The following is a 19962-nucleotide window of genomic DNA, read 5'->3' as shown; positions in this document are numbered from 1 at the left end:
TTCGTATTTGGTGATCCGATCACAAATGCACAGAGATAACTACAGGTGTAAACGGACCCAAAGTGTTCTGTGATCCGATTACATGTATGTGATCACATGTGACTTTATTCATGCCGATGAGTCCCAAAAAACCTTCACAATCGTCAATCATCCACTGCTCTAAAAAGCTGGCTGTACAGTAAGTGGCTTTAAAAGAAAATGTGGAAATGTGGAATGTTAGTCACATACTTACCAGCATCCAGCAGCTTTTTCACAATGTGGAAGTTGGAATGGGATACACTGTAATGGAGGGCGGTGTTTCCGTTGCCATCAGCCATATTTACAATGTGTTGTAGCAGGGCAGGGCAGATGCCTCTGAAAGCATTCAGGTAATCCTCCACCATCTCTGCCACGGCCGTCTTCTGACTGGACACACGGAACCACTCGTGCTGCACTGTGTTCACATATGGCCTCTGGAATGACACAAAATGAGAAATTGATCGAGATCAGAATGTATTACAGGTGATTTACATGGATTGTCCTCTATTGCAGTAACACTTCAACATGGAAGGAAGGAATCCCAAAATCAATGTAAAAACGTAAGATTGGTAAACAGAAGCAAAACAGAGAAACGTCCAGCATCTAACCTAATTACATACACTTATTAGACACATCCTTTCTGAAATTCAGAGCAAATATAGTTTTAACTTGAGGCAGGACTTAAGAGTAGGTCTGTCGGTGCACAGCTGGGACCCTCTGCTCGGGGGTCAGCAGAAATAAGTGTTGATCCAACATTCTTTTACACCACGTTAACCACAAAGGAGCCAATTTCCTTCCCGTTCAGGCTCAGTGAGGCAGAGCATAAAGAAACATCTAAAACTCTAATTTGCTTTGAATCAGTTGGTTGTTTGGCAAGATTGCTGACTTAGCAAAAATAATCATCATTTTTTTTAAATGGCAAAACTTAAGAAAAGAGAGGATTTCACCAAATAATTATACTAATCTAGAATCACAGATACTGTTTTTGTGCACTGAGGGTTTACACAGGGTTATATTATCTTACCACATCTTTACTGGATAGATTCTTGGGGACGTTGAGGTGGGATTTCAGCATATTGCATGCAGAAAGCATCTTCTCATTCAACTCATACCTGGGAAGAACAAAAAAAGCAGTGTTACTAAAAGCATGACACTTCTGACTGCTAGCCAGTATTGGGTAAAGAACAAATATATATTTTTGGATAAATGAAAACCACATTTTGAGGTGGTCAGGGGATTCTGAACACTTGACAAAGATGTAAATGCTAATGTATTTCCATTATCTGCATACAAGTACGTAATTTGTAAAACAGAGGTTGTGCCAAAAAATAATTATCCACAACTCAAGGACGTGTTTTCCGTCATGGTCTATTTTTATCCATTAGAACAAAAAAGACTCTGCTTGGCATTTTCTTAACGTGAAATAATTTCACAAGAACGTCTGTGTCTTGTGCACTGTTTTGTGGCTTATTGGCTCTAACAATGTAGAAAAAGACAACAGAGACAGCGGTCTTGTGATCTGGTTTTCTGATTTAATGAACAATATCCCGTGAATGATCCTACTGGACTAAACTAGGAATCTCTTATTTCTCTCCCCAAGTCCTCACTCATGTCTCTCTATTATTCTAATTTCAAAGTAGCGATTTAAAACGTTATTTTTTCTCCCCTTCACTTCTAATCTCTATTAGAATATTTTACTGTTGGAATGCTTGTAAATTAGGGAAACATAATAGACCACGTCTGAATGTATTTAGAACTATCTACCAAAGTATTTTTTAAATTAGTAAATGGTTGAAAATGAATAAATGGCGTTTTCCATTTAGCATGGGTAAGTGTGATCAGCTCTCTAACTGATCAAATTGGAGTCGCATTGAAATGCAAAGTGTAAATGTATTCTAGCTAAAAAATATCTAGAAACTATCCAGAAATGAAATAATGTTAATTCCAGGTGGAAAGAGGATCACTCGGAGATTATGAAAAGCATTACTTTAGGACTCTTTCTTATGACTCATGTCAGGCTTGGTATGCAGGATTCTTAACTGATATGATTATACAGAGCTCACATTCCTGCCTCCAGTGACTACATTCCACTTTTTAAAAAAATATTCAATTATTACATTGCAGACATCACATCCAAAATACCTTAAATTCTCTTTCTAATGCAAGATATGCTTGAATTGGTCTACAGTCTTAAATGACGCAACACTAACTTTGACTCACTTGTTGCATGTGGATCTAAGAGTTACTGGCAGTACTTGCCTCTGCCTTTTGTCCTGGCCTAAATCTTCAGTGTCTCTATCTTCATCTACCGCTTCATTGTTTCGGAATTCTTCTTTCCTCCTTTCTCTCACATTCGCCATCTTGTCCTTCTCCTCCCCTTCATCCTCTGACCCAGAGGAGCTGCTCTCTTCTGAGCTGGAGTCATCGCTCGATGTCGTCTCATACCTAGAGATGGAAAACAGCATGGAGTTGAATCTATGCACATTTACATGATATTCTAGAATACCTTTTTCTGACTGTTCAACTGCAGCACTGATTTTGTAAAATAACCACTAATCACTTATTATGGCAACATACCTACTTTCATGTGCAGGTTACAAAGAATATATACATTTATATTGTAATGTTGTTGCAGCTTAAGCTAAACTACAAGTAATATTTCATGCTATTTTGTAAGTAGCCATGTTATAAGCTTTGCATTAGGGTCTTGATCACCCACACATTTTTTTTTTGGTTGTATGCCTTACATATAACCAACATCAACTTGCATATATTTTTTATCATACACCTCTTCCGTGATAAATATATTTTCTCCTCTTACTTGGAACGAGAACCTACCCTCCATTCACACCAACAAACTGCAAGTTCTTTTTTGTGCCATTAGGTCCCTGATGACCGTCTTTCTTCATGATGGACTTCAGGGTGCTGTGATTGCCTAGTAGGAAAGAAAAATACAGGCAATCAACAATTATTATTTTATACTGTTAAAGTATAGCTTAATTATTTACATTTTGAATCATATATTTTTCCTGGTACAAACAATAGTCAGGTATTCAAGTTTACATGCATATTGTTAGTGCAACGATTTTAATATAGATCTGCAAATAATATTTTTCCTCCACCACAAATGCTGACAGAAATCTACACACCCTATCAAAATTGAAAGAAACACATAAAGCTGACATCATGATTTATGAAATACAGTGTTATTGCTGTTATGGGAAATGAACAAGTAGAATCTATTTTAGCCAGCAAAAGCTAATCAGGACCATTAGCTGGAGTTGGCTACTTTACTTTTCCAAATCTGACTGACATGTAGAATGTCCAAACTTGTTGTCATTTTCAACAGAAGAAAATATCTCCAAGCGGCGCTAGTTCAGGAAAAAAATTTTTTTGCATATCAAACAGGCGTTTAGAAAAAAATATGTGAAGCAAAAGAAACATCCAGCAGCCTAAAGCTATGGCAAACATGCTAAGTACAGGCTTTGCTCTGCCAAATACCGAAGAGGATCACCGCCCCTCTCCACGGAGACTGAAAAAAGAACAGTTCTGAGTACTGCCAGAACATGCCCTACAGATGGACACACTCCCTCTGACTGTCTGTATCTCGAACATTGTAGACGATGAAGGCACTCATTATGCACGTTTCCCTTATTTTGACGGGTGAGAGCAGTTGAATCCCTGGAACTACATGTCTTGAAGCTGTTAATCTGTTACATGCTCTCTTAAGACAGTCACACAAGGGTGGCTTCATGAAAAAAAACACCCATCAAGGGGAGTTCAACATGAAGAAGTGGCTTCTTTTATAATGGTTACTCGCAGTCTTATAGTACTTAAAAACAACACACTGATTATCAACTACAACTGACTATAACTGCAAAAATATTTACAAATATGTCTTTTGTTTGGTGACAGAACTGGGCATACAGTACCATGCAATGCTGTTGACATTTGCTGGTCCATGCGGCTTTTCTGTGTGGCTGTACTCTGTTCATGCGAGTCGTCAGTATAGACATTTTCTATCCGTGTGACCTCTGTTCTCACACTACTTGAGTGGGAATGGACTGCATTGACCATCTGCGTTTCTGGATAAATAGAACAAGAAGAGACAGAAAAAAGACAGACATGAGGAACAGGAATATATTTCTGTACATAAATTGCTCGCTCTCAAATTATACGCCCAAGAAGACATTATAATCTAGCTCCCGCCAAAACAGAATTGCATGAAAAGGACATCTCAAGGTCACATAGAAGCGTCACAGAATGCTGTTCTTACTGATTATCTCACAGAGCAATGTGCAATGGTTATTGTATGAATCTGCATTTAAGACTCAAGATATTCTTCAGGTTTAGATATCAGATGGTCTTTTGTTGGCATGCACCAAATGTAACAATGTAATAAAAACATTTCAGCAAAATAATGTATGATATGGAGAATACCTGAATGCATCTCCTGCTTAATCTAGAGCCAAATCTTATCACAGCCGACATGGAAACACTAAATCTTGGCAGCAATTTTGACTGATCCATTGGCCATAATACTCTGATGCGCATGTAAAAATTCTCTCCTTCATTCTCGCTTTCCCCTTCTCTACAGAGTAGAAGGAATTGTTATTTATAACTTCAGAGCATTCCATAAAAATTCATGCTAAAATGCTGGTATTTCTAAATAAAAGATTAGAGAGAAATACAAGACGGCTGGACTAAGAACTTTTAGATTCCTACCATTTTTAAGCCTTCATTCCTGGAAATAAAAACAGTACTTGTGTACATACTTAAATAATCTTTTGATATTCTTCAAAAGTAAAGAAGGGACAGTGAAATATTTATCATTATGATCATTAAAATAAAGTTCTCACCACAGTTCCCCAGTAAAACAAGACCAAATTAATGAGGTCATTGCAATATGCAAAAAAAGAGCTTTTTAAAAAATCAGCATAGATCCTTAAAGGGTTAGTTCACCCAAAAATGAAAATGATGTCATTAATGACTCACCCTCATGTCGCTCCAAGCCCGTAAGACCTCCGTTCATCTGCAGAACACAGTTTAAGATATTTTAGATTTAGTCCGAGAGCCTTCTGTCCCTCCATTGAAAATGTATGAATGGTATACTGTCCTTGTCCAGAAAGGAAATAAAGACATCATCAAAGTAGTCCATGTGACATCAGTGGGTTAGTTAGAATGTTTTGAAGCATCGGAAATACATTTTGGTCCAAAAATAACAATAACTATGACTTTATTCAGCATTGTATTGTCTTCCGGTTCTGGTGTGGATCCGCGTTCACGAGTCCGCAGTGACGCTGCTGACGTAAGACGCTGCTGGTGTGTATCTGGTGCGTCCGTGTATTCGGGTTCAAATAAATATGGCTGGGCAAAAAAATGCAAGTCTTCGTCTGTGTGGAAATCCTTAGACATGTTTGTGAAGATTGTTTTGTTTCCAGCGTGCGTCTCCCTCAGACTGTAAACGAAGCTCGGGCGCACCAGACACACGTCAGCAGCATCACTGAACGCGGATCCACAACAGAACCGGAAGACAATACAATGCTGAATAAAGTCCTAGTTTTTGTTATTTTTGGACCAAAATGTGTTTCCGATGCTTCAAAACATTCTAACTAACCCACTGATGTCACATGGACTACTTTGATGATGTCTTTATTTCCTTTCTGGACAAGGACAGTATACCGTACATACATTTTCAATGGAAGGACAGAAAGCTCTCGGACTAAATCTAAAATATCTTAAACTGTGTTCTGAAGATGAACTGAGGTCTTACGGGCTTGGAGCGAAATGAGGGTGAGTCATTAATGACATCATTTTTATTTTTGGGTGAACTTACCCTTTAAACATTGACCATAAAGGGTTCAAGTAAACTGCAGCTAACCTTTCACGGTGTGGTCTGATTTCTCCTGTTGCCTTAGAAGGTCCACATTGCAGAGTTCCTCAACACTTCCATATTTCATAACTGAATTGATGGATGATAGTGTAGTAACTAGCTCACTGTTGATGGAGCTAAACTGGGATTGTTGAGGTGGGTCGAATGCATCTGCCAATTCACTGTAGTTCTGAGCAAGCAACATCTGCTGTTCCTGCAAGAGCTTCTGCACTCTCTCTATGTAGTGATCAAGTCCAACACCTGCCCCAGCCTGTGACTGGATGGGTCCTGCTGATGGCATTGATCCCACAGGCATACTCTTAACTTGGGTTGGGGCAGGAGACTGAGAGGGGCCACAGGCAATGTTCCTTGTCTTCTGACCGACTAAGAAGTTTTCATGTATGCTCATGTGGCCAACCCCAGCATCTTTTGTTTTGCAAGATGCTGACATATCAAGCATAACCTCCTCAGATGCTGTAGTACCTACTGAAACTGAGCGCGTTTTCAATGTGGCCGGCACATCTTTTACAAGACCATCCCCAATGGCTATTGTACGAGTCTCCACTGGTACAGTGCTTACATGTTTGTCTTTTGAGTATGGTTGTGTATTAGTGCAGGAATCAGTAAGAATGACATTGTCTGTATTGGTTAACTTGGCTATTGTCTCGATTTCTGTGTTTGTGTACTGTGAAACACATATGGGTAAGACCATGACTCCAAAATCAGTTCTGTGAGCATCATCTGTTGCTGAGCTCTGGGTTACCATCTCCTTGATGGGCCTGACCATTACATCCACTGAACAATCTCCACATCCAATAGACCTGAACTCTCTGGCTTGTTCAGCCTCTCTTTTGGAAAGTCCTAAATCTTCGGCCTTTAACTCAGTGTTGATCCCTATTTCACATACACTTAATTCCACTCCCACACTTCGGTTGCACATCACAACCTGTCTGCCGACACACTGATCATGAACCTTAGCACGTTCTTGTACAACCCACTGCTCCATTGGTAACTCTGGACCCACCAAAACATCCCTTGCATCTGGTATGCAAGTAATGCCTACTGAATTCATTTTTTGGACATGATTTGTGCTTGCGTCATTAAACTCAACATGGTTGCCCACACCTTGGCTCTCTGTGTACACTCTGGCCTCCACTGAAGTGCTGTACATCTCTGGCCTTGCCATCATACCCTTGTCTGTTTTTTTTCTCGATCCAGCAACTTGAAGCTGAAGCTTTAGCTTTCCCATCTCCATTTGGTGGGTGGTCTCCTTAAGTTGGACCTCCAGTCTGTAGATCTTCTCTTTGAGAGCTTCGATGGTCTGGTGTTGCATCTCAATTTCAGCTTCTACCTCACTGCTCATTCCTAGCATGGCTTCAGTCACACCAACTCCTGTGCTCCTCACCTCCTGCTCCGTTCCAACAGCCACATCTCTGCTTTTTCCTGGAGACCTTCGGTAAACAACTACGTCATTCATGTTCTCATCGGCTCCGACACCAATGGACTTGCTCTTACGACTCCCCCGCTGGATGTTTTGGTTTGATTTTTGCTCTGTTTGGTGTAAGCTGTGCTTTATTTCCTCACCATTATCCTGTATGTTCCTCTCCAGAGCCTCCACCTCAGCTGTCAATTGCCTAAACTCTTGTAGCCTTTGGGTGCTCTGCTCAGTGTTCTCCATCTCATCAATGTGAAGTTCAGAGCCTGTCCTGAGCTGGGTCAGGGGCTCATACTGATCAGCACTGCCAACACTATAGGAGCGCTTCCTAAAACCTCCACATGGACCCTGCCCCGCTACCTTGGAGTTCTTCACCTGGGACACTAGTTGCCTTTTCTCTTCTTGCAAGACTGATATCTTGACTTGAAGAATTGGGATGGTCTTTACCTGCTCTTCCAGTTCTTTTAGTCTCTTTAAAGCCACTACCATCTGTTCTCGAATGTGCTGGAGGTGCAGGGGGCTGACATTGGTCACTGGTGTGGTCATGCCTGAGCTGAGGGGACTGTGGCGGATCGAACTACCCATAGAGGATGTGAAGTAGGGGTTGTACTCGCCATTGCCTAGATGTCCATTATGTTGGAAAGAATGCAAGCTAGGTGAAATCTGGCTTGGCCCATAGGAGCCACTGTAAGAGGACAGGGAACTGGAAGAGCCCATTCCACCGAAACTGGCCAGTCGCCTGCGAGGCGGCTCGTTGACTGGTGGCTGCATAAGGAGCCGCTCTTGCTCCAGTCGCCTTCGAGTCTCCATCAGTGTTTTCTCCACCTGGGGGTTATGGCGAAGAAGGCGGGGAGAAGGTGGTGGCAGCAGCTGCTTGGTCTCAGGGACGTTCACAAAGGCTTGAGGAGCTTCATGAACTTGGGCAGTATGGCCAGGGGGGGCTACCTGGTTCTGAGGTGTGAAGTAGACGGATGATTGTTTGCTCTCATCACTGTTGGAAGAGGACAAGGAGTCTGTTGAAGTCCACTCAGTCTGGCCACTGCAACTGCTCCGAGGCGGCGGCACGGACCTGACCACTTTTGGCTTCCTCTGGATGTTTAGCTTCTTGATGGTGTTTCCCCGCTCAATGTCATCAACATACTTAAGGAAGTCCAGGTCTAGCTGATAACCATATGGGGTTTCCAAGCAGTAAGGGTCCTTCTCATCATCATCTTTATCTGCAAAAATGAAAAAACAAACACAGAGTGAAATTAGTTAAGTTATCTAATCATTGTACAATTTATTTTTAAAAAAAACATTTGATCGGTCCGTAAAATTAATTACTTTTTGAATTACTACTTTTTTTTAGCTTTATAACTAGTTTTTTTAGCTTTATAACAACTACTTTTTTTTAGCTTTATAACAACAACAACAACATCATCATCATCATCATTCCCCAAAAGGATTTAAACAGCCAACAACTCTAAAACAGAAATAAATTTTAACAGAATGGTTCTTCAGTCTGAGTAGTTGGTACATTAAGTATATTTATAAAGTTTGAAACCAACTCTTAAGGTTGCAGGGACAAAGGTGTGATAACGGTGTGATTACTACTGTCATGCCCTGTAATCATAACAGTGTGAGTCAGTCATTTCAACAGCACTTTACACTTATACAATACATTGCTAAGATTTTTCCAAGAACAGTCAAACCATTAACTAAAAAACAAGTTTAACTTTCCATCTATTGGTTTCCAACACTAAATGTAAAGATGTATTCCACACAATTTCATGGCAAAACAAACTCCATGTGTTTGCTGAGCATTTGCAAGTCGGGGGCAAATGGGGGTGGTGTTAAGGGAAAACAAGGAGAGCAAATATTTCTTTCTACCCAAAGATCAATTTGGTCTGACGCAATTGACAATATTTTAGACATTTCACTTACTCACTACATAGCAGACTAGAAATACCTTGACAGAGAGGTAAAAATGTTAATAGGTTTCTTTTCAGCTAGAAGCCAAGGAATATCCATCAACAGAGCTTATATCACAGTCCAAATTCCACATCGGACAGAGAATTCCTGTCGTCAGTTAGACAGATTAACTATCTGAAAGCCAAGACACTTTCAGATGATTTAGAGAGCCAGACACAATGCGTTAAGTACAAACAACAAACCATTGAACATTTTCTTGGTACGTTTTAAAGACATATGTAAAATGCATGAAAGTTCACTTGACCATGTAACACTCATTCAAACATTGCCTATATAGGTTTAACTGAAAGAGATTTGGGGAGGTTAAGGCAACCTAATCCCTCATCGTTCAAGCGTCACTTACCCCAAGTCAAACAGCAGTCCTCATGCAGCAGCGCCTGTTCCCTTACAAGCCGTCATAGTTTTATAACTAGAACAAGCTGCAGGCTGCCTCCCCTCACTCACTGAGCACTTTCTCAACCTTCACTCCATAAGGGGAAAAATTCCACTATTGGTGTAAACTTAGCCCAGCTCTGCGCCGCCTGTGATAGGCTAGTTGCCTCTACCAATCATGCAGTACTTACACTGTTTCTTCTGTCTTGCCTCTCTGAAAGTGCTCTTTAAACACTTTGTAACCCCTTAAAACAGTGGTCCCTTTTTAGACACTCTTTCCAGGCATGTCTTTGTCACCAGACACATAATAGAAGGTTCAGTTAAGCTTTTGCTGCTCCTTAATGTGAAATATGTTTAGGATTACAGATAAAAATACCAAGATATAGTGACTTTTTCATTGACAATAAAGGTTTACAAAAGTTACTAGACCAAAAGAGACACTTTTTAACTACTCCAACCAAAATAAAAAGCTTTATTCTTTATTTAGTCAAGCAACAATCCTTCAACAGCACTAACAAAACCTCTTTTACTGTACTTGCACAGCAACAATTGCTAGCTTGTTAAGCACAACAGCTAGCTTTGCTGACTATAGCAAGAGCACAACAGCAATGTCATGGAGAGAGAGCCAGGCTCGTCTGGTACGAGGAACAGACACTTAGGCAGCTGAACGCTGACCTCACCGGGAGGGGGGTTGAAAACCTGTGACAATAAATGGACAAGCGAGAAGCAAGGGAAACGCATGAAAGCAGTGTGAGAAACGGCTCCAAGAATAATCCACCCACATTCTCTTTTAGCAGTCTAGAATTACACTACCCACCATCAGACAAAAACAGCCTAGAGGATGTTCAGATCAAAATAGTTTATGCTACGGGCAACGTACTGAAGCAAACTTACTCTATGTTGAAAAGCACTTTTAACAGTGTAAGCTAGACTGGTTTAAAGTTCAGCAACCAGCTGGCAGCAAGTAAAAATTTTTTTTTTTTTTTAAAGACCAAACTGAGACAGTATTTACAGAATAAATTATTTTTGATTGAAAAAGATATTCACACTCCACCTGTATAAAATTCAAAACTGATGTTAGTCCTCTCCTGTATTTAGTGATGGCTAGGGTTACAAGTTCCTTGTCATTAGAAAAAATTAAATTGCCAGGTGATGCAAGTTTTTTCGGGGGTGTGTTCACACTCCATGGTTCGATTAAAACAAGCCATGGTGCGTTTGCTCTGTTAGTGCAGTTCATTTGAATAAGTGTGAACGCAGTCATCCAAACCTTGGCGCACACTAAAATAAGTGGACCGAGACCGCTGAAAAGATGGATCTTGGTCCGCTTAATTCGAAACGAAATCTGGTGCGGTTCGAATGAAATATGAACGCAACACGGACCAAAGACATGTAAACAAATCAAAAATGGGACATGATGTCAGAAGGTGCTGCCCTAAAAAGGACAGAATGCTCAAGCATACCTGTTGTTTCTCGTCATAGCCGCAATGTTGCCCCAACACAGTTTGTTACAAGCATCAGAACCGCATCTCTCTGCAGCAGATCTTCGTTTGGGTGTGTGACAGAGGGATTCCTGTCGCTGTTTTGACTCCTTTACATATTTTATAAGCTCTTCACGAGTTCTCAGATGGTCAAAATACAATCATATGTAGGTTACGAACATACAACGAGAGCATTTAGCTCAGTCCACAGCATTGTTTTGGATGTTCAATAAGATCGGTCTAGAAATATACGTAATAAAAGCCAACCAATCAGATTGTGAACATACAGTATCCCTGTGCCTTTAGGTGCAGTGTTAAAATGCCAATGTGAACGCGAAGCGGACCAGGACTATTTGTTCATGACCAAATGAACCAAGCAAAACAAACTACAAGTGTGAACACACTCTTAAATGTGATTGGCTAAAACCAAAAAGCAAGGATATGGCAGTGACAGTTTCTGACAGGTGACAAACAAACGTGACACATGATCATTTGGCACGTCTGTTGTCTCAAAGTTATTTCTGGACAAAATAAGCAGAAACAGCCCCATGTAAATGGGGTTTGTAAAAGGAATGGATTTTGTCAAAATAAAGGAAAAAAGTGTTAAGTCCACATTAGGATTTATTTGTTCAATCTGTCTAAACCGTTTAAAAAGGTAGAGAGGAAATGGTTTGGAGAATCCCATGGGAATATTTCTAAAATATGTCATTGTTTTGTGTGTTCACTTGGAATTGCAGATGGACAAGATAGTTTTCTAAATTCTCACAAGACATCCACTTTTGACCAAATGTAACAGTGTCATGTAAACAACTTAAAATAGATGTTCACAGACAGCCCTGCTATTTTTCCTGCTTGATCTGTGCACTGTTTTTACAACAAAACAAAAAAAGAGATGGACAGAGAAGAATTAGTACAAGTGTGCCTCACGATCTTTGAGTTTAAAAGGGCATGGCTTATCTACTGTCTGTGTCCAACAAATCCTGTCTGACTAAATGTCCAAACACAACGACTGCTAAATATTTGAGCGATCAGCATTACGTTGTCACCAGAAACCGAGTAGTAGAAACATTTTGACAAGACTCTTATCTAAAATCTGTAGTTCTGATTTGTTTTTGGCCTCTTTTATGTTCTGCCTATTACTCTTAAGATCTATTTCAGTACAACAACCCTGAGAGTATTCATTACCAATTACAAACCCCTGAGGACAATGTTTTCAGTTCTCATATAACACAATGAAATCTCGGTGGATCTCTCACAGAGTTCACAATCACCTTGGGCACGAGATCTGCTGAATTTTAGCAATGAAAATATATGCCTATTTGAAAGTCTGACCTCAGATGCCAACATCTATGAAGTGGGAGGAAAAACAAACTTCATAAATCAGCTTGTTTTGCTAACCACAAAACCTATATGGAAATTTGAGAGATTTGGATGTCAGGAATGCAAGTTATCTTTCACAGTATATGTGCAACAGGAAAATACAGCTGGTAGACATACCATAAGGATGAAACATTTCAAAGTGTTTAATTGTTTTACTCTTTTTTTTTTTTTTTGTCAGGTTCAAACAAATATTTGTATATATATGTGTGTGTGTGTGTGTGTGTGTGTGTGTGTGTGTGTGTGTGTGTGTGTGTGTGTGTGTGTGTGTGTGTGTGTGTGTGTGTGTGTGTGTGTGTGTGTGCGTGTGTGTGTAAGTGAAATCTTAAAGTAACCCTTAGTCTGCAGTGGCTAACAACTTATTATTTTGTGGTTGTGAGTTTTATTCATATTCATTTATAATTATTGAATTCTAGTGGCCAGGTATTTAGTATCTTTAGCATCCGATTTTACTTTTTAAAGACAGAAAAATAATCATGCAATACAAGAAAATGCAATCAATACAATAACTATTCATAATCTAGATTTCAGCAATTTGTTCACTTTGACCTAGTACTGTTAGCTGGGGTTTAGTATTTACATGGTTGGTACAGGTAGGTACATCTGATGAATATCAGTTTAGCCACCAGACAACATAAAATACAAATACAAGTGTTTGTCAACAGACTCCATTGAAGTAAATTGATCAAAAATAAAATAAAATCACGACATTCTTTCAGATACATTGTAATTGATTGTGATTTTATCACACTTTTATTGTGATTGTTGACCCTTCGTTTACCCCTTAAACCACCCATAAACTTACCCATACCACCAAACGAGTCCTAACATTACCCGTATCCCACCTCAAATAGCAGTACAAGTGCTTTGCAAAACAAGTAGGCTACATCATACCTAACCATTTTTATGTGAGTGAATAGTAAAGACACTTAATATAAAGTGTGACCGATTTTCATTTATTGATACGATAATGGCATCTAAAATTACTTAAAAAATATTATGAAAAAAATTATTGAAAATGTAAAACATCTTTAACTTAATCAATTTAAGCGAAGATTATTCTAAAATGTTGTTTTATTTATTTATCTTAAATAAAAAAAATTGTATTTCATAGGATCAGTCACTAATTTTACATTGAACAGGCTTCTACTTCGATGCCTGTTTTAGCTTTTGACTATGCTAGCAAGTTCATACATAGAATTTTTAAATACAATAAAGAATTTTGAGATAAAATAGTATTTTCCAACGTTTATATTGGTTGTACCACCTGACATGGAAAGTGTACCAACCTACACATACTTGAAAGTTTCATCAGTATTTGAGAGGGATCTACAAACATTTTCTCTCTGCCACAAGGATCAACTGGGGTCCTCTGAATGCTGCATTTTCATGATATCATGATTTCATAATGTTATAACTTTATCAATTCATAATAAAAGAGCCATGTTTGCAGTTGTGCCATCCAGACATTTGAGAATATTCCCAGACAAAAGTTTTTCAATTATCTCAACAGCTTCTGATATTTATAAAATTGATATGAGAGGTTTCAAACTTAAAATTATGCCATAGTAATTTATTTCAAATTTCTTATTAACCAAACATCATTTTAAATTGTTTTCTTAGTCTGTTCATTTGTATTGGCGGTTGCCCCACCAGACATTTGGGGGATTTAAGATGAGTTACTCATTGAATGTACTGAAAATGAATTCAAACTTAAAAGCTTTTATAGAATAAAGTGATGCATGTCACTTTTTATCAAAATATTTATCAAAATATTTTAAAAGGAAATAATGCACTTGGACACAAAAATATGCACATCATGTCATTAACCCGGTCATCTTTGAAACACGCATCTGGGACATTTATGCAGGCATTTCAGATTTACGTATTGCAAAAACTCAAAACCCATATCAATGGCCTCCAGATCTTTACAAAACCAGCTTGCTTCAAACTGTCCAGTGCAATAATGCAAGTTGCAGCATTACCTACTGTACTGATGCTATAGTATAGGACAGGGGTGTGATATATTGCCTGGAGGACAACATGTTTTCCACAAAAACCTGTTGTTCAAAACCATCCAATGGAGTCCCTTTCAAAAAAGATTAGTTAACTACATTAACTACAACAGAGCAGCAGCTTGAAACCTGAACAAATACAAATGCAGCCTTCTTGAACATTTCTTTTTAAATCAAAGTACCAAAACACAATTGACATGAATATCAGTAATCAAGTATCTACAACACTATCCTTAACACTTAATATCCATTCATTCAAGTCTACCTTTAAATGCCTAGAGCACTGAATACTGTTTTGCCACTTACTAGGACAGGAGTTTGAATGTAGCAGGCTAGCATTACTGGTCTGAGCATATCAGAGTCTTCTCAAACACACACACACACACACACACACGAGAAAACAGAGGCCCTTTTTCTCACTCTGGCCTGGTATTTCCTGACCCGGCCCATGGAAACCACGTCAGCCTTCCAGTTTAATTATCCCAGAAATCCACGTCATCTACAAGACCATACTAACAAACACACAGAGCCATTAAACAAGCAACAAGCAACAATGCTGGAACAGATACAGAAACTTTTCTAAGAATACTCCTGCCATAAAAGAACAGAGCAACCAAGAGAAATGGTGAAAAGATCCAGTATTAAATCATTTATATTAACTAAACCTGCAGAAAATCCCAGACTATTGCTAATCCAACCAATATTAGAGCAGTAAATTAATCAAAAATATCTAAAGGAATGGCTGTAAATTACATGCAGGGGATTGTTAGACAATAGGCTTCAAATTGTTTCAAATACAAGGGATGAATCTTAGTCCTGTTAAACTCATCATTACATATACTGCATACGTTTTCAGACGTACTGCGATTCAGCTGATATACAACCTTAAATACCACATGAAATGGCTTGAGGAGTACAACTTTCTTTGCTGCGCAAAAAAATAATGTACATTTTAAATGTAAATATCTGATAATTTCGTCAACTTCCAACACAGATGGCCACAAAGCTAACAGACATTGACTAAAAGCCACAAAACTTCAATGTTGAGTTTTCAACACTGCACCTAATGTCGAATTTGTGTACTCAAATTATGCGCGGATCCAAAATATTTAAGCAGTCACGTCCGATCCCAGGCTATAAAAACGCTTCTAAATGTTCAATACATCAATCGGCTTTGGAAGTTTCTACACTCTAGATCAGGATGAAAGCTTGACTTTGCAAACACATAATACACAAAGAAACCGAAAATATGTTTAAAGGTTAATGAGGTACCACATCGCTTGAATACTGTTGAGTTACAATGGTCGTCTTTATTTAGGTACCCGTAATACTGGTGTCCAACAATTTAGCACGTCCATTAGCCCTTACAATCTTGACATGCTAATCAGCTAGAACTCTAGACTTTATAAAGGGCACAGCTTGAAAGCCTTGTTTAACACCAAGTGCTCTGGCCTTAGTTTGCTTTGGTAGAGCCATATGGAAAGAGTCCAAGACAACACAAAATCTTCTTTAGGCTATTACTGACCTGAATTTCATTTTATAAATATCAAAGGTGAGGGTTTACTGACACAGACAACCAAAATGCCAAAAGGAGATACAATATCATAAAGAAAGAAGCTATCTATTGACTGTGTTAGTTTAGTTAAGCTGATTTCCCTAATCTACTACAAAAACATTCCTACTTGACATTTAAAGTACCATTAAAATGACCTTTTGTCAACACACGCTGGCTACATGGCAAAAAAGGAGCAAAACCCATTAATTCAATTTATTTCCATTGCATCACTCAATATAAAGGGACTGAAAAAACAGTTCTTATTACTCAAGTTGTTGCTCTTTCACTTTATTGTTAGAAGGAATGTGCAGTTGATGTTGTGGTTGAGTGTTCGGAGCCCGCAATATTTCCCAGAATGCTGTGAAAATCACACTCCTGTCCTGTTTAAGAAACGCAGGACTGTGCAAACATAGCGGGCATGCATCTTCAAACAGTGCTCAAAAATCAGAAAAAATGTGTCTCAAAACTCACAAGCATATGTTCAGTCATGTTCATATATCTGTCCAAACACCTGGGTCTTCACTTGGCAAAGTTAAAGCTGAAGTGTGTACATTTTTAGATATTAAAATACGTTCTCCTTTTCTATCGCAAACAACCAGCCCAATAAAGAACCACTGACTCAACCAATAGCGTGAGTCTGGGGTGGGACTGTTAAGGGGGAGTGTTTGGGGAAACCTGTTTGACAGCAAGTATTATTTTTGCAATTCCATTCGGTGACTCTACTGTTGTAGAAATTACACACTTTAGTTTTAACTGAGAATAATTGTAGGCATAAACACTGATGATTCATTAGCGAACAGAACATACAATCATGCTAATTAAAAGGGAGGGGTGTTACCTGAGCCATTGCCATTAACGTGCATGGTTTGGGCCATGGCCGTAGACACTCTTTTGAAATCCCACAGAGAGCCTGAATGCACTCATGCAAATGCCATGCATCAAATCAGCTTGCCATGCAACCTGCAAACTGAACAAAACAACAAAATGTTAGACACAATAGCACAGCATTCACAACTACAAATACATATATTATACATATACAGGGTTTGAAATTAACACCCGCTAACCCACCAAATGCGGGTAAAAATCAACTGTGGTGGGTAACGCTGTCAAATACTAGCCAATTTGGCGTGTTCCTTATGTTTACCCACTTTGCTGGTGAAGTCCGTGTATGCCAAATATGCGCAGATTTAGCGCAAATACTCAACTCTTGAGTCATCATGATATATTAAGGATGACGATGAAAGAGGAAGCTGGAGATGGCTGGATGACAGGATTTTGTTTGAATAAGAAATGAATGTATGAAATCCAAAACTTGATTGTGTGTGTGTGTGTGTGTGTGTGTGTGTGTGTGTGTGTGTGTGTGTGTGTGTGTGTGTGTGTGTGTGTGTGTGTGTGTGTGTGTGTGTGTGTGTGTGTGTGTGTGTGTGTGTGTGTGTGCGCGTTGTGTGTGTGTGTGTGTGCGTGTGTGTGCAAATAAATTAATCTGGTTAATTTTTTATTTTATTTTTTGGGGGTAGGTTAAGGTTCTGAATGGCCGGTAAATTAAATTTAGAAGCCAAAATGGCCGGTGAGTGAAAAAGTTAATTTCAAACCCTTTACATACTACAAACAATCCAATGTCAATGTGATGTTCACAAAACAAATCATGGATTCAGATCTGATATAGGTGAGGCTTAAGTGACGCACCTCAGTGTTGCAATTTTGTGCTTGTCTGCAAGACCTTGTGGGCAGTTTAACCAAAACATGAGCTTTTATTGAGGTCATTTAATATTTAACAACAAATAGACTTCTAATCTTCAAATGTTGGGCATATAGAAAGGTGCACGTTTGTACCTTATTTACTCCTAAAGGGTGCATATTAGTACTTTAAAGGTATACATTACCTAAAGTGTATTTATTAGTACCTATTTTGTACATATTGGTACCCTTGAAAGAGTACCAATGACAGCTTTTGTAGCATTTTTTTTCCTCTGAGATTAAAAAATTTTTATACATCACCTAAAAATGTCATTATTTTGAGACAGATCAAATTTTGTCATCATCAAAGCTATCGTATTAGAAACAGACTGACAGCCTAACGCAGTCACATACTTCTTCACCTTGTAAGAGATTTGAAATGAAACTGCACTGCATTATAAATTAGCACTGGAACTGGAATGAACTAAAGACGGAGCAACTCAACCAATCAGAAATGTTGGGCAACCAGCTCACCATCTGTAACCGTCTCAAACTATTCTGGTGCCAGAACAAAAACTTGCTTTTGTGTGAAGGAGAAGCTATTTATCTTTACATAGGTACATCAGGAGCATCAGTAATATCAAAATCTAAGATTCAGTATTGCTGGATTCAGCATTCAGTATGACCATAAAGCGTTTAGGCAGCAGATCAGGATTGTTTAAGCAAAGCAAAGACAGAAGAAAAAATGCCTGTGTGCAGCAGATATAGTGGTGGGTCTCATAAACCCCTGGTGGAAGAACGGCAGGAAGAGGAACCAGTGGGAGGTCTGCCATGTTCTCTGAAGAACACAGACTTTGGAAGCTAGTAAAAACAATGATTGGAACAGTCCTGAGTATTACGAAACACAGGACGCGTTAAGGAATTTCCTCCATCTCGCACAAAAAAACACAAACACGCATATTACAACAACAGCATGTTTCTCAGTTTTTGCAGAAACATACAGCACACCCAAAGCTCACAGCCAAACTGAGGAATCCACTAAGAAATGTTGTGCAATGACTTTTTCAACAGTCACCAGGACAAAAAGTGTATCGATATTTATTTTTTATATGAATAGAAGACAAAGGATAGCTTTTCCTTTTCACCATTAACACAGCAAAAGAGTTCATCAATAAATCACTTCAGTCTGTAAACAATGAGACATATTCAACACTGTGTAGACTGAGTGATTATCTTCCTTAAAGCTAAACAACTGTCTCAACAAAGACGCAAAAATGTACCAAGTTAATTGTATGAAAATATGCATATGTGGCTGAAAGTCAACTCTGAGCCTGTCAAAACATGCTAAAATGCTGCCATTAAAATGAATGAATGGCTTACATTAAAATATATATTTAAACGCAGAATGCTTTATTATTTAAAAAAAATTATACAGATCAGTTTGGATCACTAACTCTACAGACAAATACACTTCAAGGATCAGTTCAGATTCAGTCCAAAATGTGTACACACATTAGATATATTCCTGTTCATGCTGCGAAGGTGCATGCATGCAGATGTGACATTAGACTAAAAAGTGCACCTACCTTGTTCAGTCATTCTTAAACTTCTTCAACATCTAGTCAGAGGGAATGAAGTTACTACGGCCTTGCAGTCACCTATAAGTCAAAGCATCTATGCAACTTGGAGTGTATATTACAGCTAAGATTAGCTAACTATCTCAGATGTCACAGGTCCTATAAGAGGAAAGGATGCATCCATCCGTGTTGAACAGATCAGTGACCAGACCATTAACAAGAGACTCTCTGTGTAGAGGAAAAGATGTCCCATCAAACACTCTTACAATGTTAAGTCCTCTTGGCACAATGGCATCGACAAGGTTGCCGTTTTAGCAAACAGGGTCAGCCCGTTACAGATTGACATGTAACTGCAGGTAGATCCTTCTTACTGATAGCGAAAAGAAACGGAAAGGCGTGTTTCATCATTTATTGCTCATTCATTGTCACTCCCTGTTCTCAACACCCTGTTAGCAAAGTCTGTACTTGAATATTAGAATATGAGTGAGTCTTTTCAAAATGGAAAAATAAAAATGCACAGACAACACCTCTGGACATGTGATATGGCCTGTCTGAATCCGATGCCATTGAAATTATAACAGTCTACTGTTAATGCCGAGGAAAGATGTTCTC

At 38.8% G+C, this 19962-nt stretch overlaps 1 protein-coding gene across 7 annotated transcripts in view; it reads right to left on the bottom strand.

The window, feature by feature from the left end:
• The window catches only part of kank1a (KN motif and ankyrin repeat domains 1a), a 63314-nt gene that overhangs the window by 3785 nt on the left and 39567 nt on the right, over positions 1-19962 (bottom strand). For 3 of the 7 annotated variants that reach the window (XM_077231537.1, XM_077231540.1, XM_077231538.1), the window contains exons 2-8: positions 16932-17060; positions 5900-8542; positions 3951-4103; positions 2857-2953; positions 2278-2463; positions 1043-1130; positions 233-452 (exon numbers count right to left, since the gene is read on the bottom strand). In XM_077231537.1, coding sequence (XP_077087652.1) covers positions 233-452; positions 1043-1130; positions 2278-2463; positions 2857-2953; positions 3951-4103; positions 5900-8542; positions 16932-16968 — 3424 coding nt within the window. In that variant the 5' untranslated portion in view covers positions 16969-17060. Of the gene's footprint in view, positions 1-232; positions 453-1042; positions 1131-2277; positions 2464-2856; positions 2954-3950; positions 4104-5899; positions 8543-9639; positions 9813-16931; positions 17061-19359; positions 19794-19962 lie in introns of those variants that run through there. The other 4 variants (XM_077231536.1, XM_077231539.1, XM_077231542.1 and 1 more) reach the window with 4 other exon arrangements.

This window comes from Siphateles boraxobius, unplaced genomic scaffold (genome assembly GCF_051911475.1).
Source record: "Siphateles boraxobius isolate OS27281-9 unplaced genomic scaffold, OSU_SipBor_1 16, whole genome shotgun sequence".
Taxonomy (NCBI): domain Eukaryota; kingdom Metazoa; phylum Chordata; class Actinopteri; order Cypriniformes; family Leuciscidae; genus Siphateles; species Siphateles boraxobius.
The sequence above is the reverse complement of the archived record's forward strand: the minus strand, read 5'-3'. Positions and strand labels throughout refer to the sequence as shown.